The 16,837-nt window shown below is 36.4% G+C and overlaps 1 protein-coding gene across 1 annotated transcript in view; it reads right to left on the bottom strand.

The window, feature by feature from the left end:
* APOB (apolipoprotein B) overlaps nucleotides 1-13,310 on the bottom strand; it is a 35,312-nt gene extending 22,002 nt beyond the window's left edge. Inside the window, 14 exon segments of the mRNA XM_056488702.1 lie at nucleotides 257-494; nucleotides 831-1,042; nucleotides 2,457-2,603; nucleotides 2,871-2,988; nucleotides 3,156-3,383; nucleotides 4,130-4,349; nucleotides 5,122-5,207; nucleotides 5,399-5,523; nucleotides 6,504-6,659; nucleotides 6,839-6,992; nucleotides 7,996-8,141; nucleotides 9,013-9,128; nucleotides 11,723-11,761; nucleotides 13,166-13,310. Coding sequence (XP_056344677.1) covers nucleotides 257-494; nucleotides 831-1,042; nucleotides 2,457-2,603; nucleotides 2,871-2,988; nucleotides 3,156-3,383; nucleotides 4,130-4,349; nucleotides 5,122-5,207; nucleotides 5,399-5,523; nucleotides 6,504-6,659; nucleotides 6,839-6,992; nucleotides 7,996-8,141; nucleotides 9,013-9,128; nucleotides 11,723-11,761; nucleotides 13,166-13,223 — 2,043 coding nt within the window. The 5' untranslated portion in view covers nucleotides 13,224-13,310.
* Between the last annotated feature and the right edge of the window lie 3,527 nt (nucleotides 13,311-16,837).

The following is a 16,837-nucleotide window of genomic DNA, read 5'->3' as shown; positions in this document are numbered from 1 at the left end:
GTTCATTTTACCCTGAGCCCTTTAATAACTTCAACAGGGTCGTCCATCTAGTCAGTGGCAAGTGACATCACATAATGGATGGCTTGCCCTAAAGCCCATTGAGACCAAATCAAAGTCCCCTTGTAGTCACAGTGACCTTTAGATTTCTCCCAAGGCTTGTAAAAAAATACATTATTCACAGAAAGTTGTTATAAGAAAACAGAAATGAGAAAGAAGGCAGCTGAATACTAGCAAATGTTTTTCAAAATTGTTGTACCTCAAAGACATCACTTGGGTCAAATCCATAGGCATGCAGGGTGGTTTTCAGCATGGTCTCTTTAGGAATATAGCTGCTTGGATCAAATACCACATTTCCTTCTACTTTGGCAGAGATGGGGTCAATTCCAGGTACGGAAAGTCTTTCTGAAATCTGGTAATTTTGTGAGAATTTTCTGAAATCTTTGGCTGTTGGGAGCTGATTTCCTTTCAGAGCTTCTTCAACTCGGCTTTTTAGACTAGGGAAGAGGATAGCAATTAAAATATGATTAGTATATATTCCAAACACCCATTTAGTCTTAGTTAAGGGAATTTTTATGCCACTTGCAGACATTCATACAGCTGTGCTGATTGCTAATGGATAGCTCTCTGCACATATTTAACAGTAAACATAAGATTCATGGAAAGACTATAATCTGGCACTGTTCTGACACAGCCAGTTTACTCAGCTGATGTGCTTGTTCAAATAAATAGAAAAAACAATCAAAAACTCCACTGCTAGATAACTACTACTGCAACTGTGGTCAAAACTTTTTTCTTTCAATGAGACCAATGTACATATAAATTTCACTTACTCTTCGATGCCCAGTTCTTTAGAGTCCAGGATGTTAGCAATGTGTGAGGCAACAAAGCTTTTCACTTGCTCACTCTTCTCCTTTGTGAGGACTCTCAAAATCTTGGCAAGATCACTTGGGGAAGGATTTTTCATCACTAGGAGATAGGATGCTAGACGTTTGTCTGTGGGTGCATCCAATTCTTGGAATGCTTTGAGAAGTGCTGAACGATCCTATGTAAATAGAAGAAATGTACTGATGAACTGGCTCATGGATGATATTGCTAAATCCTTTTGGGAATATATAGGGTGAAATAATCACAGAATATTCTTTATTGGCAGGGATCCATAAGGATCATTGAGACCAAGTCTTTACTGACTGCATACTTATTTTTGGACCTTATTTCTACAGCCTATCACAGCAGTTTATTTGAAGTTATTTTACTAAATTTTATTTTGCTAGAAAACATCACAGAAGTTATGGCTTTATTAAAACTGATCTTCATAGAATCAGAGGATCACAGAATCATTTCAGTTGGAAGGGACTTTAAAGACCATCTAGGTCCAATTCCTCTGCCACGGGCAGGGAAACCTTTCACTGGACCAGGCTGCTCAAAGCCCCATCCAAACTGGCCTTGGACACTTCCAGGGATGGGGCATCCACAGCTTCTCTGAGCAGCCTGTGCTGATGTCCTGAGTGGGACCTCACCACCCTCACAGTAAAGAATTTCTCTCTAATGTCTAATCTAAACCTACTCTTTTTTTAATTTGAACCCATTTCCCCTTGTTCTGTCACTAAATGATCTTGCAAATAGTTTCTCTTATCCTTTATTGTTGTGTATTTTTAATTTATTTTTCCCCTCTTTTTTTCCCTTATCTTTTTAGGTTGGTTTGCTTTATTTTTTTTTTTCTAAATCCTTTCTTTTTTATCATCCTATACATTTGGATTACATTTTACTTAAGAATTATGATGATCAATGGGAATCATATGTGCAAACAAATTGTAAAAATTTGGAAAAAAGATAGTTCAATTGAGAAAAAGGTGATCAAAATCTAATGCTGCAGGAAAATTAAAAGAATAGTTTAAAATTAAGTAATAATTAAAAAATTTAAATGGATTAAACTGAATCTAAGGATATAGGTTTTAGAGAAGGAATTTTTTAATATTGAAACTATCTCACCATACAGAGCAGAAATGCTCTGTATAATGATACCTGTTCTGCAAGAGATGCTGTAATGTCACTGCATTGTAAACACACATCTACCCAGTACTGTTAACAATGACAACAAAATGCCAGTATAAAATAGGGACATGATTTTTTTCTCACTTAAATACATTTAAGTGTGGGGTAATTAATTAGTTTACAACACCTTTATATAAGCAGAACTCAATTTAAGACACTAAAAGGAACAGATCAGAACTTCTCATTTAAACTGAGACTATCTATAAAAACAAACTGCATCTTAAAAGAGCAACACCCACTAAGCCAGGAGGCTTCCCAGCTATGTGTACTAAAGGGTTCTGCAGACAGCTAAAAGGGAGATAGCAGAATTGAAATAATGGGAATAGCTTTGCATATTCAGTAACTCCTGTGAACAGTCAAGGTGAACTGAGAACAGTTTATCCTGGTTTGTGCAACCAATTTACCTCTTCAGTAATTGTCATTTTCCTGAATGCCTGGATGGCTGCTTTCTGAACTGAAAGTGATGCAGCTTCATTTCTGATACATGTCTTCAGAGAAGATTTCACACTGGGTTTAGCTTTCTCCATCACTGCACCCATGTTTCCAATAGCCTGGCAGTGAAGAAAACACAGAAAGATGATTAAAACTTCCTCTCCACCAAGAGAAGTAGAGTAATATATGTGATAATATAATATAATATAATATAATATAATATAATATAATATAATATAATATAATATAATATAATATAATATAATAATATATATGATACATGATATGATATGATATGATATGATATGATATGATATGATATGATATATGATTGATATAGAATAAAAAATAATAGCCTGCATAAGGAAAGAAGGAAAGAAAAGTACCCGAAGTGTGAGGTATGTGAGTTCATCTTCCCCAGAACAATCAGTGCCCAGCAGTGATACCATGAAGTCTGCAACATCTGCTATTTCCTCTGTCACAATCTTCTTCTCATTGTAGAACCTACAGAAATATATAAACACATCAGAAACAGAAAAGGAAATTGGGAATGTCTATATTTTATTCCTAAAGAGCAAATGCATGCAAATAAAAATATCCTGCAAAAGTGAACATTCCTAGGTTACTCTAAGCTCTGCAATTCTGTACAATTGCACACTATCATTGCTTACTTAGTCACAGAATGACTCAAGCCATAAAATGAAGCTCTGCTTGGCTGATACTGGGCCATGTTGAGAATCTCCCGTATTCTCTGTGGAGTTGGAGAAGGCAACAGCCCCAGGGTGTATGTGACCAGGTCTGCCACGAGTGGGTTCACATTTCCAGTTCTCAGGATTTGGAGGATTGCACTGTAGCACTCTGGAGTTCCACACTGGGCCAGGGCCTGAATGGTGATGGAGCTGAAAGGAGAAGGGATGATTTTTATTAATTGATTCCCTGCTTGCGGTTATTATTGCATGTTGACTGTTTGAAACAAACATATGGCAGATTTTTAATATAAATGATGTACACTTTTGTGGCTGAAAGCAAATTATGCAGTTTCTTATCCAAAAAAAAGCTTCTTGGTTTTATAAGTTATATTAATAACCAAATTAGAACAAGTAAGTGTTAATGATATGATCATTACGTGGACATATCTATTTTTTCCTTTACTTTTCCATATCTTTAAGTATTCTCATCTAATGTATTGACCCAGACTGAGGCTCTAGTTCCTTTCAGATGGAGAACATAAAGTAGATGTACACTGTCTCGGACAAAAGAGTAGGGGTGGGAGTGGAGGGCAGGGTCAGACCAAACAATAGCACTCTTCCATGTCTGCCAAAGTCTCACACTCAAAACTGTGTTCTCTGCTGTAAGTCACACTTGGGAGTTTGGAATTACAGCCATTGTCCTTGAGCAAAGCTGCATGAAAGATACTTGGCTATAAAAACGCATCCAAAGGATTGTGTCAGGTACACACACCTTGACAGTCCCTTCCTTGTTTCCTTCTCTGTACAGTTCTCATAACACTTATCTTTCTGAAAGCCACTCATTAGATCAACTACACCTCTAATTTAAAAGCATTTGCAGGAAATCATCAGCTATAGCATGGTTTTGCCATGGCACTGGTGTGTGGTGCTCTTGCACTTGAACTGCTGAGATGTACCTTGAGGTTTCCATCATCTTGGGAACAAGAGAGCCAAGAGTGCTGTTATGCAAACTTCTCAGCCCAGAAACAAATCTGTAAAAGCCTCTTGCTCTCTGCTGGTTCTCCTGGGAGGCTGCCAGTTTCTGCATTTCCTGCAGGGTTTTCAGAACAGCATCTCCCTGCCTGAGCAGTTTGGCATCTGTACTTTCCAGTGCAAGTCCCTTCTCTTCCAGTGCATCTAGAAATTGGAAAAAATTGCATTTTTAATGTCTTTTTTGTCCTTTTGAATTCTTTGTCTTCTTTTGAGCTATGTCAGTTTTTATCTTCTGTCATACATTCAGTGTAAATACAAAACCTGTACATCATTTCATATGATAACTATTGAAGTTTAACAGCTGAACAGCTTACTAAAATAATGGCATGGAATTTAATAAAATTGTCCCAAAAATTGAATATTTGCATACATTCTTTTATATTTTCATGAAGATTATTCTTCAACATCACTCATATTAGCATAGTTTGCTTTTTCAACTTTTATAAAAAATATGTTATAAGAAATATTTTATGACTGGGATCAACAACTGCATGCCAGAAAAGTGCATTTCAGAACAAAATATATAATAAGAATAATGGATTGTTTACATTTGGCACCGCAGCTAAAAGATGCATAAGAAATTATGGGCAGCTGAAAAGAGTTCATTAAACTAATTTCCAATAAGATTAAAATTACTTTTCAAGCAAATTATACATTTTCAATTATAAAGAATACTTTCGAAATTAAAATGAAAACATAAAGATTATTTAAAATTAGTGGTGTTTATAAACTTCTCAGGTTTTCCCATTTTATACTCAAACTTTTCCTTACTAAGTTGACAAAATTTTGTTTAAAATGGTGAATTTATTTGGTCCCCTCATCTTTAATTAATTCACTACAAAAAAATCACTATAAAAATTGTGCCTATATTCATATTTTGTCTCTTTATTTATAATATTGAGAAATGCAGCTATACCTCCATCAAAATTTTTGTTAGTGATCTTTGGGGTGTCTTCAAGCTTCAGAGTCTGGTTGACCTCTGTCATGATGCCATAGCGATTTCTAGGAAAAAAAGAAAGAAAAATTCAGTGTTTTAGTTATGTCCAAGTGCCTTTACAAGGTCTTGACAGGCCTCCTGCCTTCTAAAAAACAAAATGTCTATTTAGGGATGAAGTCAGGGCAGAATGTGATACACCACCATTTAAAAAGGATATTTATAAATCAAGAGTAATGATAAATAGTGAGCAACCTACTTGTATGAGGAAGGGAGGAACAGGTGTTTTTCACTGCAGACAGCATCTCTTATGTGCCTTTTCTTTGCATCAATATTGTAATGACAGAACTGAGTGCTCTTCAGAAGGCTAGATAATGGGCTGTTCTGTAAAGGAAATAGTTTGGCAGTCAGCTTCCTGAGTAGAATGGGAAACAACCATAATTTTAAAGGTTGACACAGTTTTACTGTAAGATTAACATTTACATATTGGAAATGAAGGTGCATAACTGGAATAATTCTCAGACAAAGACAAAATTGTGCCAGTAACAATCTTTGGACTTAAGTCTCTTCTCAGGCAAAATTCCCACTGAAATGTTCCCTCAGGCCCTATTGAGGTGTTTGGGTTACAAGTTACTTCATGACTGATTCCCTGCTGCCTACAACAAAGGCTCCTTCATAAAACCAATTTGTAATTTTTGGAATAGTTCAGTCTCCTTGTAACAACCATGATGTCCTCTTTAATTTTAGTCTCATGACACAAATTTTAAAGACTACTACAAAAAGCTGTAGAAGTGGCAGAAATTATAAAATGTGTTTTCAGCATTATAGGAAACCTTTTTTTTTTTTTAAATTAAAACACACAAAAGCATAGGTGCCATCATATCAGAAAGAAATCTGTCAATATTAATGCATCTGATCATTGTGGATTAACAGGTAGCCTGAACATTTTGTCAAACCACTTACTTCAGGGCATCTAGAGACGTCTCCTCCTGGACATCACATACACTTTAGAGTTTTGGAGGACTACATGTTTTAGATAAAATTGTAATTTTGAAAATTTTGACCCACAAAACTAAAAATTTTGCTATGGTCTGATGGGTTATTGAATAATCAATAGTACTAACTCCATATATGAAAAGCTCTCCTTTAAAATAGAGAAGAAAATGAAAGAAAGTGATTGCACTCTTGCTCTGCATCTGTTTTTCTGTATTGACAGCCAACAATAATGCAGTCTGATCCAGTGGAAGGTGCAGAAAAAATATATTTTAAAAGAAACATAAACGTAGCCATGGTAGTGGCTGTTTATCATTTCAAGTGCTGGTGTGAAAAATGTCACATTATATAATTTTTAATGGCATACTTACTAGTCCTTTCACAATGGCAATAGGGCTGACGTGATCCCTTATGGGACTGAAGTTGTCACAGCCTTTCAGGTACCTGGTAATTGAAATATCTTCTGCAACAATTCCTTTTCTGGATTTGAATTCAACTTCACTGTCACACTTTCCGTACACAGTATCCTGGAAAGAAGAAAGAAGTCAGTGCCTTTGCTCATGTTGTCAGACAAGTTCTGATCTGCTTGAAAGGCACTGATCTGAATGTCCAGGCCTTTTGAAAATGATGTCCAGGAACAGCTCTGTCTAGGTGAGATTTTTTCCATTGGTTAACAGAGTAAAATGAATGCTTACAAAAGACCTACCATTGGAATTGTTTTCATGTTTTCCACTGTTTCTGTTGGCACAAGGAGAGCTGAGATGATGCCTCTCTTGAGATTCAGTACATTCAGAGGCTCTTCCTTCTCTGGATACAGCTTGACTTTTGTCCCATCCTGAATGCTGAATTTTAGCTCATTCCTGCCCCCCAGAAAAACAACATTAGTATGAAATTGTATTAAAACCACACAGAACATGTTATCTTGCTGGGCTAGGATAAAGCATCACGTTTATCTTGGTCTATCATTATTTACTATTCACTGCTTACTAACAGAAAGTATTACTTGTGAAGCAGTAAAATCCTAACCAAGGACATTTTGATTTCACCAGATTACGTCATCTAAAGGCAAGCAAATACCAAGAGCAATGGATGAAAGTTGGAATTGCATAAATTCGGAGAGAAGATAAATAAATTTTTAGAAGGAAGTAATTATTAACTACTGCAATAGGCCACAAAATGATGGGAAGGATTCTCTACTCATCAGAGTCTTTAAATGAAACCTTAATTGTTTTCTGCAAAACATTTTAACACTGTCTTTAGTTGGTTTGAGATGTATAGATGTGAGACAAGATGACTAGAGGCACTGAATGAATCATGAAGGTGCATGACTAAAATATGCACTGACAAGCACTAGAGACTAGCTGGGTGGAGGGAGTAGAAGAAATTAGTTCAAAAGCAGATAAGTAAGGAAAAGATTAGCTACACAGGCTGCTAGAGCTTGGGATTGCAAATCTGGACTTCAGTCGCAAATGCCTTTCTATTGCACAGTCTGTTAGCAAAGGAAAATTATCTTAAACCAGCTGAGTGCAGCCATTTGAGAAGGTTCTTACAAGAAGGAACAATAATTACATTTGCAATTATCTTTCAGGGCACTACCCAATAACTGATGTAGAGGATAGAAATGAAGAAACCATTCCAGGTGAAAATGGTGTATGCAAAATTCCCTTCCCTACTGGCAGTTGAGAGCTATGTTAACCCTAAAGTGTATGAGGGAGGGTTTTGCTGTGGAATCAGCTTGTAAATCTACCATGTTATCATGAAATGTGTTCCATGCCTAGAAAAACATAATCAGGGTGGACTGTGTATACTGCAGCCTGTTCCATGTTAAGGTCCCAAGTATTGATGATAATTGATATTGCTTACTTGGACATGGCATTTGCAAAGTCCTCAGAGTTCTTGGACTTTTTCAGAATAGCCCTTCCCTCAGTGTCAACACCAAATGTCTCCCTCAGGGAGCAGTGCATTGTCCTCAGGGTGAAGCGGCATAGCTGGGGTACCTCCAGTTCAACCTGAAAACACAAATATTATCTTATTCTTTTTAGCATTATCACATTTCCAGGATCACCCTGCTACTGCTTTGAAAATTCCTTGGGTTTTGTGAAGTGTCAGGATCACCCTGCCACTAGCTGTTGGGAAAGACTCCAAAGTGCTCTAAATAGCTTCAGGTAACTCCACAGAGGAGATAAGAAGGGAACTATTTGCTTGGCTAATAGCATGAGAAAATGGCATGAGCAAATAGCATGAGCAACTTAGTTTCTGGGAATTTTGATTATTAGAACTGTATGAAAACTTGAGTCGTTACACTGCTCAGTGTGTTTAGACTCTATCAGAACAGTATGTGCTAACTAAAAAAAAATATTTTTCCCAGTTATTCCATTTCAGGAGAAAAACCCCTCAAAACCAACATCATGTTGAGAAAGTTTTGGGCAAGATAAGGTAACATTGGGTAGTTAAATGGCCTATGGAATCTTTTGCTCCCACAGGCCTAGTGTTGTCTTGAGTTAGCATCTGCAGGCTCTCATGTGATCTTCATGGCATCAATGAGTTATTTTAATTCAGCTTCTAGAATGTTTGATGGACATTGGTAGATTGAGCCTGGGAGCTAAGGAAAACTGAAGTACCAGGTCTTGCCCTCTTCTCATGTACAATTTCAACCAGACTGGGTTTGTAATGCATGGGCAAAGAGGTATGAAGGACTTCTGCCATCCTCAGTGCCCTGTGTCTGGAACAGGGAGGGCTTAGTCTTCATGATTCTCCATATCTGCCCTTCAAAAGGGTGATCTTGTTTGGAAAATCATTGAAGGATGCTCCCCAGCTGCCAGCTCCCATGTTGTTAAGTACACAGCCCCCAGCTGGGTGTATTTACTCCTCTTTGCCTACCTTGCAAGTGATCTTTGAACCGCTTCGAGAATCTGTCGCTCCTGGGACCCCACTTGATGTCTCTGCTTCATATGAATAAACATACTTTCTGAGGGGCTTAAATCTGGTTGCATCCTCTGCAAATGGGAAGAGGAGAGTGGTTTTATGACCTGGGTGGTATATACATATATAATACTTGAAGGGCGTGCTTAGTGTTGTGTAACTAAAATGAAAGCCAGAAAAAGGAAGCCTGAAGACCCATGCTCCCACTATTTCCTTTTACAGAATATCTTTCAGACAGAGAAATGATGCCTTCACGTCAGTTAGATATCATCTGAAGTATAGGACAAAACTTGTGGGAGCAGTATAAGTTTTGGAGTTCACTGCTCAGATGCATCTGACAGTGTGACCCCCACCAGTCCTGCAAATCATGGCCAAAAAGCAAATGAGAAAAACAGGGGAAAACCTGATGTATGAAACTGTTTTTAAAATTATTTTTAAAATATTGATTATTAAAAATTATTATAGCTTTAAAAAGCCATATGGGTTTTTAATTGAGCCAATCAAATTGTAATTTTCAAATTGGCAATAAGAAGATTCCTTTCAGCTCAGCTTTTTCCATCATAATGCAAATACAAGGATCTGCATTACCAGTCACATGACTAAAAGCAAAAAAACATAGAAGCAGACAGAACACCTAAACTACTTCTCCTCAATACAATTTCACCCAAGTTTATGGAGGAACTTTCTGCCCCAGACTCTCTGAAATATGATTTATTCTAATTCTTATAAAACCAGAAAATTTTACTAGAGTAGATTATTTTTAATGGATATAAGCTTTAGTTACATGAAGAACATCCAGAACAAGAGAAAGCTAAATTATGAGAGGGAGTATTTCCAGAGGTGTTTCTCTTTCTATCAAAGGAAGCCCTAAAACCTAATAGGCTTCCTCAAAAGAATGAATTTAATCTGTATTTAACCTCTCCCTACTGCCCTCAGACCCAGTAATCTGTAATTTCAAAACCGGCAAGCAGGAATGAATGTAGTAATAGAAATATAAAGAAAAAAAATAGTCTCCATGTCAAATACAGGGATATAAGATATTCCTTTGGTGTCTGGAATGAGTGACATAAGCCAAACAATATCCTCAATCACAATTCACTCCCACTAAAACTGAAGTGCCTGTGTTGGAGCAGTCTAGATCAATCTGAAGCAGAAATTAGTGTCTGGTTCAGTCTGAGCAACTCACTGGAACTGATTCTGTTGTGATCCTGAATGAAAGGCAATTTCCTAAATTGCTCCTCTGTGGTCATTTCTGACCATATACAGTCCTGATCTACTTTTATAAAAAAAGCAAAGATAGGCAATCCCCATGTAAACCCAAATTCCCACCATCAAATTTGTAGGACTTTGTCTGCCTATGCCTGCAGGAATGCAGCTTACACTTCTTTTATCAAATCTTTGTCATGTCAGAAGCCAATGGCAATGTTAACATTGCTCTTTATATCACACCGTTTCATACAGAGGAGGAAAACCAATTAGTACTATAAATCTCTTATTTCCTCACTGCACTAATCACTTTTATAAGCTTTAAATATGTTAATAATGTTTTAGCTGAGATTATTTTCATGCAATTACTAAACAGAATTATTGCAATTATAACTAACTGCCATACAGTAATCAACATCTTAAAAATTTTTGAAAACTTAAATTATCTATTTAACCCTAAAATTAGCTGCTATTAAAAGATTCATCACTAACCCTGCCACTTTTGGCTATCCTAGTCTATAACTGTTCTCAGAAAAATTCACAACACTAGTATCTACATTGATAAAGTGAAAATTATTGCTTCATATCTTGCTTTTAAACAGAAATTAATGAAAAAGGAATAGAGAAATTATAATCTTAGAAATACAAATAAAAAATAAATAATTGTATCCAAAAAATCAACAAGAAATTGGCAATGAAGTTGAGCAGTCTTTGAGGTGGTTCAGACATCTGAAGTAAACTAAATCGCCTGGAGATGGTGCTAAAGCACTCAACAAAGGGAAAAAAAAGCCTGAAGACTAAGAACAAATAAACTCATTGGGTACTTTGACCCTGTGGTGGAACATTATGTATCTAACCGAGCAGTCAGGGCCAGTCAGAGTTCATTAGGAAGATAGTGCATAAAGTCAGCATTTCCTGACTCTTGGCTTGTTTAAAGAAATTGCTGTCCTTGCTGACAGTTGATGATTTATTCTGCAGGTATTTAGTTAGATAGTAAATGCAATTCTGTGGGCTTAGCAGCAGCTGTGAAGGGTAAATAAAATGTGAGCTTCAGTCCACACTGGAGTGTAGTGTACATAACCTGAATGTTAAAGCTTCACATTTGGTAACCAGGGATTTCTAGATTAAGGAATTTGCATATAACAATTAAGAAATAAATTTTAAAAACTCAACCAAAAAACAAACCTACAGACCCAATGGGAAGTTTTTATTGAGAATTTTAAGAAAGTTCAGAAACTTAACCTCAGCTTGTCCAATCTCAGGAAAGTTTTAAAATTATTTGAACCAAGCCTAATGAATAATTGAATACTTATAATAAGTGCAAGAATAACTTAAGATTATTACTATCACTTTCATTTAAGTTATTTAGGAAGAAAATATTAGGAAAACTCAGGCTTTGAAAGATGTATTCAGTTAAAATAGTGACATAAGGTAACAAAAGGAAATGCAATAAATCACTTACTTGAGCATCCTGGATTTCCACTTTCAGGTGATTCTTCTTCTGTAAAAAACCCAAATAAACAACATTAAAAGTTGGAAAAGCTGTTTACAAAAAAGTTTGTAAAATGAGATGTAACATATAGCATATAACATATTTTACTTTCAAATTCTAGTCTATTTGACCCCACAAAAGTACTGCAAAATGAATGAGTGGCTATACTCTGGTTTTTGTATGTTTAGAAAACGACAACTTTGAAAGTTAATACTAAAATTTTCTGCCAGTAAATATTTTCTGAATATTGAGAGTTTGTTCCTTGGAGGAAAAGAATGCTGGTTGGAAGCCTATTCAAGTTAAGAAGAATCATTTGCTCCAATCAGTCTTAGATACGTTCCATATGACTCTATTGAAATAAAATAAAATAAAATAAAATAAAATAAAATAAAATAAAATAAAATAAAATAAAATAAAATAAAATAAACATAATCTACTAAATTTTTTGCATGTATTTGATGCTATATCATTCTGTGGGATAACACACATGAAGGCCAGCACTTTTCACAATTTTCTGCATACTTTCCAAGTTTTTATTCTGGAAATTCTAAGTAGACCACTCTGTAGAAATAGACTGTAACATTAGTCACAGTAACAACAATAGTATCAGAAATACTACTACTGCTATTAAAATAAAATTAATAATATTATTAACAATTAGAAACAAGGTACATTTTATAGCAATATATTTGTGTAATGTCAGTCAGGAACAGAATATCAGTTCAACAAAGATGAATAGATCATTAGATTAGTTCAACAGTGATGAATTAAATCTTCATATAAAACCAGACCTCCATAACTACCTCTAGATTCACTTTTCTCCTTAAGCTCCCTGAAGCCTCAGGTAACACTATAGAGCTGTATTCTGAAAAGCCACTTCTTGGGAGGCCAGGATAGCTCACAATCCACAGCATCATATTGATCTCAGTTGTCTTTTCTCATCTTAGGAAAAAAACCCTCACTGGCCTACTTCTTTTACTGATGACTGCATCCCTTCAATACAAAATTGAATTTAAATTGCCTGCCAAATATAATTTGCTTGACTGCTCTCTCTCTTCACATTTGCTGCACAATAGGTTAGCAACAGCTGGACCAAGTCTGCATGGTATCTCCAAGCTACAAAAGCTCCATGAGGGTTTAAAAAGACAATGCTACAGAAAAACAGTGAATGCCTTACAAGTTGCAAAATACATTAAATCTCTTCAAGAGCCACCAGCAACATTCATGACTTTTCTACACTGGGATCCTCCTATGACTGCCCACTCCTATGAAGGGAAGAAATTACATCTTTACTACACTGAACCTTTCTAATTCTATAAGCCATGGTCCTTTTGACTTCTTTTCCAGTACTGTTGTTTTAATGGGCTCATAACTGAAGCAGTAAAGAGCACTGCCATACAGGAGAGTACTTACGTGTGAGAGCACCACTGCTGAGCAGCAGGGAGAGCAGCAAGAGCTGCACAGGGCCCATGGTGAGCCCCGGTTCCTCTTGCTGCTCTTTCCTTTCCTCCTTGTTCTTCCCTCCTCAAGCCTTCCCTGCTGCCTCAGAGGGAGAGTGAGCATTCTGACTTGGACCTCCATTTATATAGTCTGTAGCAAGCAGCTGAGTCAAACAGTTTAGAAAGCTCAGAGCAAATTGCCAAAGGTGCAAAGGTGAGAGTCCCAGATCCTCACTGTGCTCCACACCATGCCCTGCTCTGGTTACTGATAGTCACAGAAATATCTAGGTTGGAAAAAACCCTCTAAGATCATCGAGCTAACCTCTAGTAAACTGGGGATTCTCCAGTTAGTCAGGGCTGTTCATAAATGATTGACAATGGCTCAGGGAGCATTCCTGCTAGCTCTCCATCCTTCCTCCTCTGAGAATTGAAAACTATCATTTTGTGAACTCCATGATTTCATGATGAATCCAAACACTCCTAAAATACAGGGCTACCCAAGTGCCTCTTCTTCCTTGCCTGCCCCTTCTGAAGGGTTTAGAGCCCTCCAGTATGTGGATGCAGTAATTGAAGTCACCCCACCATGCTCCCATGATGTTCACTGTGTCACAGAATCCCTGTGCACAACAGCTTCCAGCTCCTCCTGTTTGACATTGTGTGCTTTGGTGTAGATGCACCTAAGCTGTGCCCCTGGTCCTGCCACCTTTTGAGGGGAGAAGCTCTAATTCCTGTGCCATCATTCTCAGGTGCACCCACTGTTTGTAGCACATCTACAGCTCTTGTGTCTCTCATGTCTGCCCATGCCTGCCTCTGCTGAGAGGGCAGATCAAAGCACTGTGCTAGCACTCAGTCCTCAAACACTGGCACGCTGCCCCCAGCCTTATCTGGAGACTGAGCTGGAGATAAGCCACTCTTCCAGTTCACTGGTCTTTTCCTTAAGAGTTTTAAGTGCAAAATCCCCCATCTAGAGACTCTAGCAATGTATTCAAATCAATGTACTACATCTACACAAGTGATTACAATGCATAAATTAGAGATGGAAGAAATTATTACTGCATTGTGCTTTAGTATAGGTGTTGAGAATCTCAAGAATATGGATACTTGAGAAAATGAGAATATTGTGCAACTACTGGCAGGAGATTGAAAGTGATTTTTTTTTTCTTTGGAACAAAATTTGTCATATGCCTTTTAAAAGATATTTTACTTTGACTTACGATATTCAGGTAAAACAGGTCATGCCTCTGTTGAAAGAAAACTCTGTATAATTATTTTTTTTCTGTATTTTTAGATTCAATTTTTGTTGGCTAATAACAGCAAAAATATGAAAATGAGATGATAAATTTTATCTGAGTGAAGAAGATAAACCTATGAAGAAGAAAAACTTGATTAACTGCAAACAACCCGTCCTTTTTAGGATTATGTGTATTGGCAAAAAAGACAGGGTTTATGTCACGAGAAATTCTAGTAGTTTGAATTCTTTCTCTATTCATATTTATCAAAGCTAACTGTAGTAAAAATTGACTATGGAAATATTTAAGAACATTTTGTTCAGTAAATTTAATTTTTATATATCTGATTTAATTGAAATGTTTTGACATTCACAGATTTAAATATTTTTCCTTAGCTTGTCGAATCAAAAATCAAATTTTGGCTTAGCTAAGCAGTAATTTATATGACCCTGCAATGTTACTATTTTACCATATATCATGGTAGTTATCTTTAAAGTCTCATATTTCTTCATACCCTTTCTCTCTTGGACTTAATAGCTGGATTACATTTCCCAGGGTGCACTGAGATCATGTAACTCCTAACACCAGCTCAGCCAAATGGTAACCACTGATGTATGATGGCTTGCATTTTCCAATAAGGGAGGTATCTTTCTTGTAATCAGGATTTTTTCTGATGACATTTAAAAGTATGCCATTTCATAGATATTTCCTGTAAAAAATCCTTTCATTGGATTCATTGGTGTTGGAGACACCAGAAAGAAAGCATTTGTTTGATTTTACCATTCTGGTTTCTGTCCTTGGCTTATACCAATCACAACTACAATAAATCAATACAGACTTTTATTTTTACTTCCAAAAAGCGACATTTTTTGTTTACTTTTGTATCCACAGCTGCCCCAACATGTGCTGTGATATGCAAAAATGACTTTTTCTTAGTATGATTGTACCAAAGAGACTGCACAAAGATAGCATTTTGTTCATAGCATTTGATCCATTTCTACATGCAAACATAAAGGCTTTGACTATTTCCTAAAATCTATTTACTTGTTCACTGTAGCACTGCAGATAAAAGGAGCTCTGGAGTGCCCAGCATTCAGAGTTAGCAATTTCCCTTTTTTGCCTGTCTCCTCACTGCCTTCACGTGATTGTTTAGGCTGAGGTTGAAGCTGGCTGAATTAATATCAGGTTGCATGGCTAAGGAAAGGTTACAAAAGCTATGACTCAGCCCATAAGCATGCAGGTGACGAGTGCACCAGTCTGCTGTGACAGTTTTATACTGCTCTGTTACCCAGTGTCCTGGTTTTGGCTGGGATAGAGTTAATTTTCTTCTTTAGTATCTGGTGCAGTGCCATGGTTTGGATTTAGCATGAGAATAATGTTAACAAGCCACTGAAGTTTTGCTTGTTGCTCAGTAGTGTTTACCCAAAGTCAAGATCTTTTCAGCTTCCCATGCACTGCCATTGAGGAGCCTCAGCAACTGTGGAATTGTAACATGTATAGAATTGAATATAAAACTCATTTAACACTCAAACTTTAACTGAGCCTATTAAACTGATTTGGGTTTAAATTTTGTTTCTAAAACACATTGTGCATTAACACTTTATTTGTTGAAAAATTTTAGCTTAGGTCTCCTGAAATTCAGAATCTAGATTTGTTTCCTAAAAGAACAATTTATTTTATGAAACTCTGTCTTCAGATTTCACCTCTTTCCATGACTGCACAGAGAAATCTGCATCAAATCACTCATCTGAATTCACTCCTTCCTGCACTTGTGTCTTCTAGTGAGGAGCTAATTTTGTCGTGCCTGTTGTGCCAATGTCAACAATAGTTTTCTTAATACTAATATAATTACAGAAATTCTATTAACCTTTAATTATGTATGCTATAGTGTATGTATAAAAATATTTTTATATATTATATATGCACATATATTATATATGGCAGGATATGTTATAGAATGTAGTCTTTTCATCTGCTTGGTGATACTGAGAGTTTCTTTGTCTCTGTGGAGATTGGTCAGATGCTTCGACAGTACTCCTAGAAGAGGTTTTTCCATAGTCTCAAGATAAGACTTCTTTAATTAATTCATTAAAACACTTTATTAGGTGTTGCATCTCATTTTCATTCAATGAATTTTGCAAGACAACAAAACAGACAGTTTGTAGAAGCAGTTATAGTTATTACTAAGCTTATATTCCTTCCTATTTATATTCCAAAGAATCATTTTGTCTTTCCATATGTCCGTCTAGCTTCTCTTTTTTCTCTCCTTCTTTATTTTCTCTCTATTTTCTTCCTTCTTTCTTCTTTTGTCTTCTAAGAAATATGGAGTGGAACTCTGTGGAGCTCACATTTATTTTTATCTCATTCAGGTCAAAGTCCAGAACTTCTGTTATTTCGGAAACGTGGGTCTTAGACTT

This window comes from Oenanthe melanoleuca, chromosome 3 (assembly GCF_029582105.1).
Source record: "Oenanthe melanoleuca isolate GR-GAL-2019-014 chromosome 3, OMel1.0, whole genome shotgun sequence".
Lineage (NCBI taxonomy): Eukaryota > Metazoa > Chordata > Aves > Passeriformes > Muscicapidae > Oenanthe > Oenanthe melanoleuca.
Note: the sequence above shows the minus strand (reverse complement) of the source record. Positions and strands in the feature narration are given on the sequence as shown.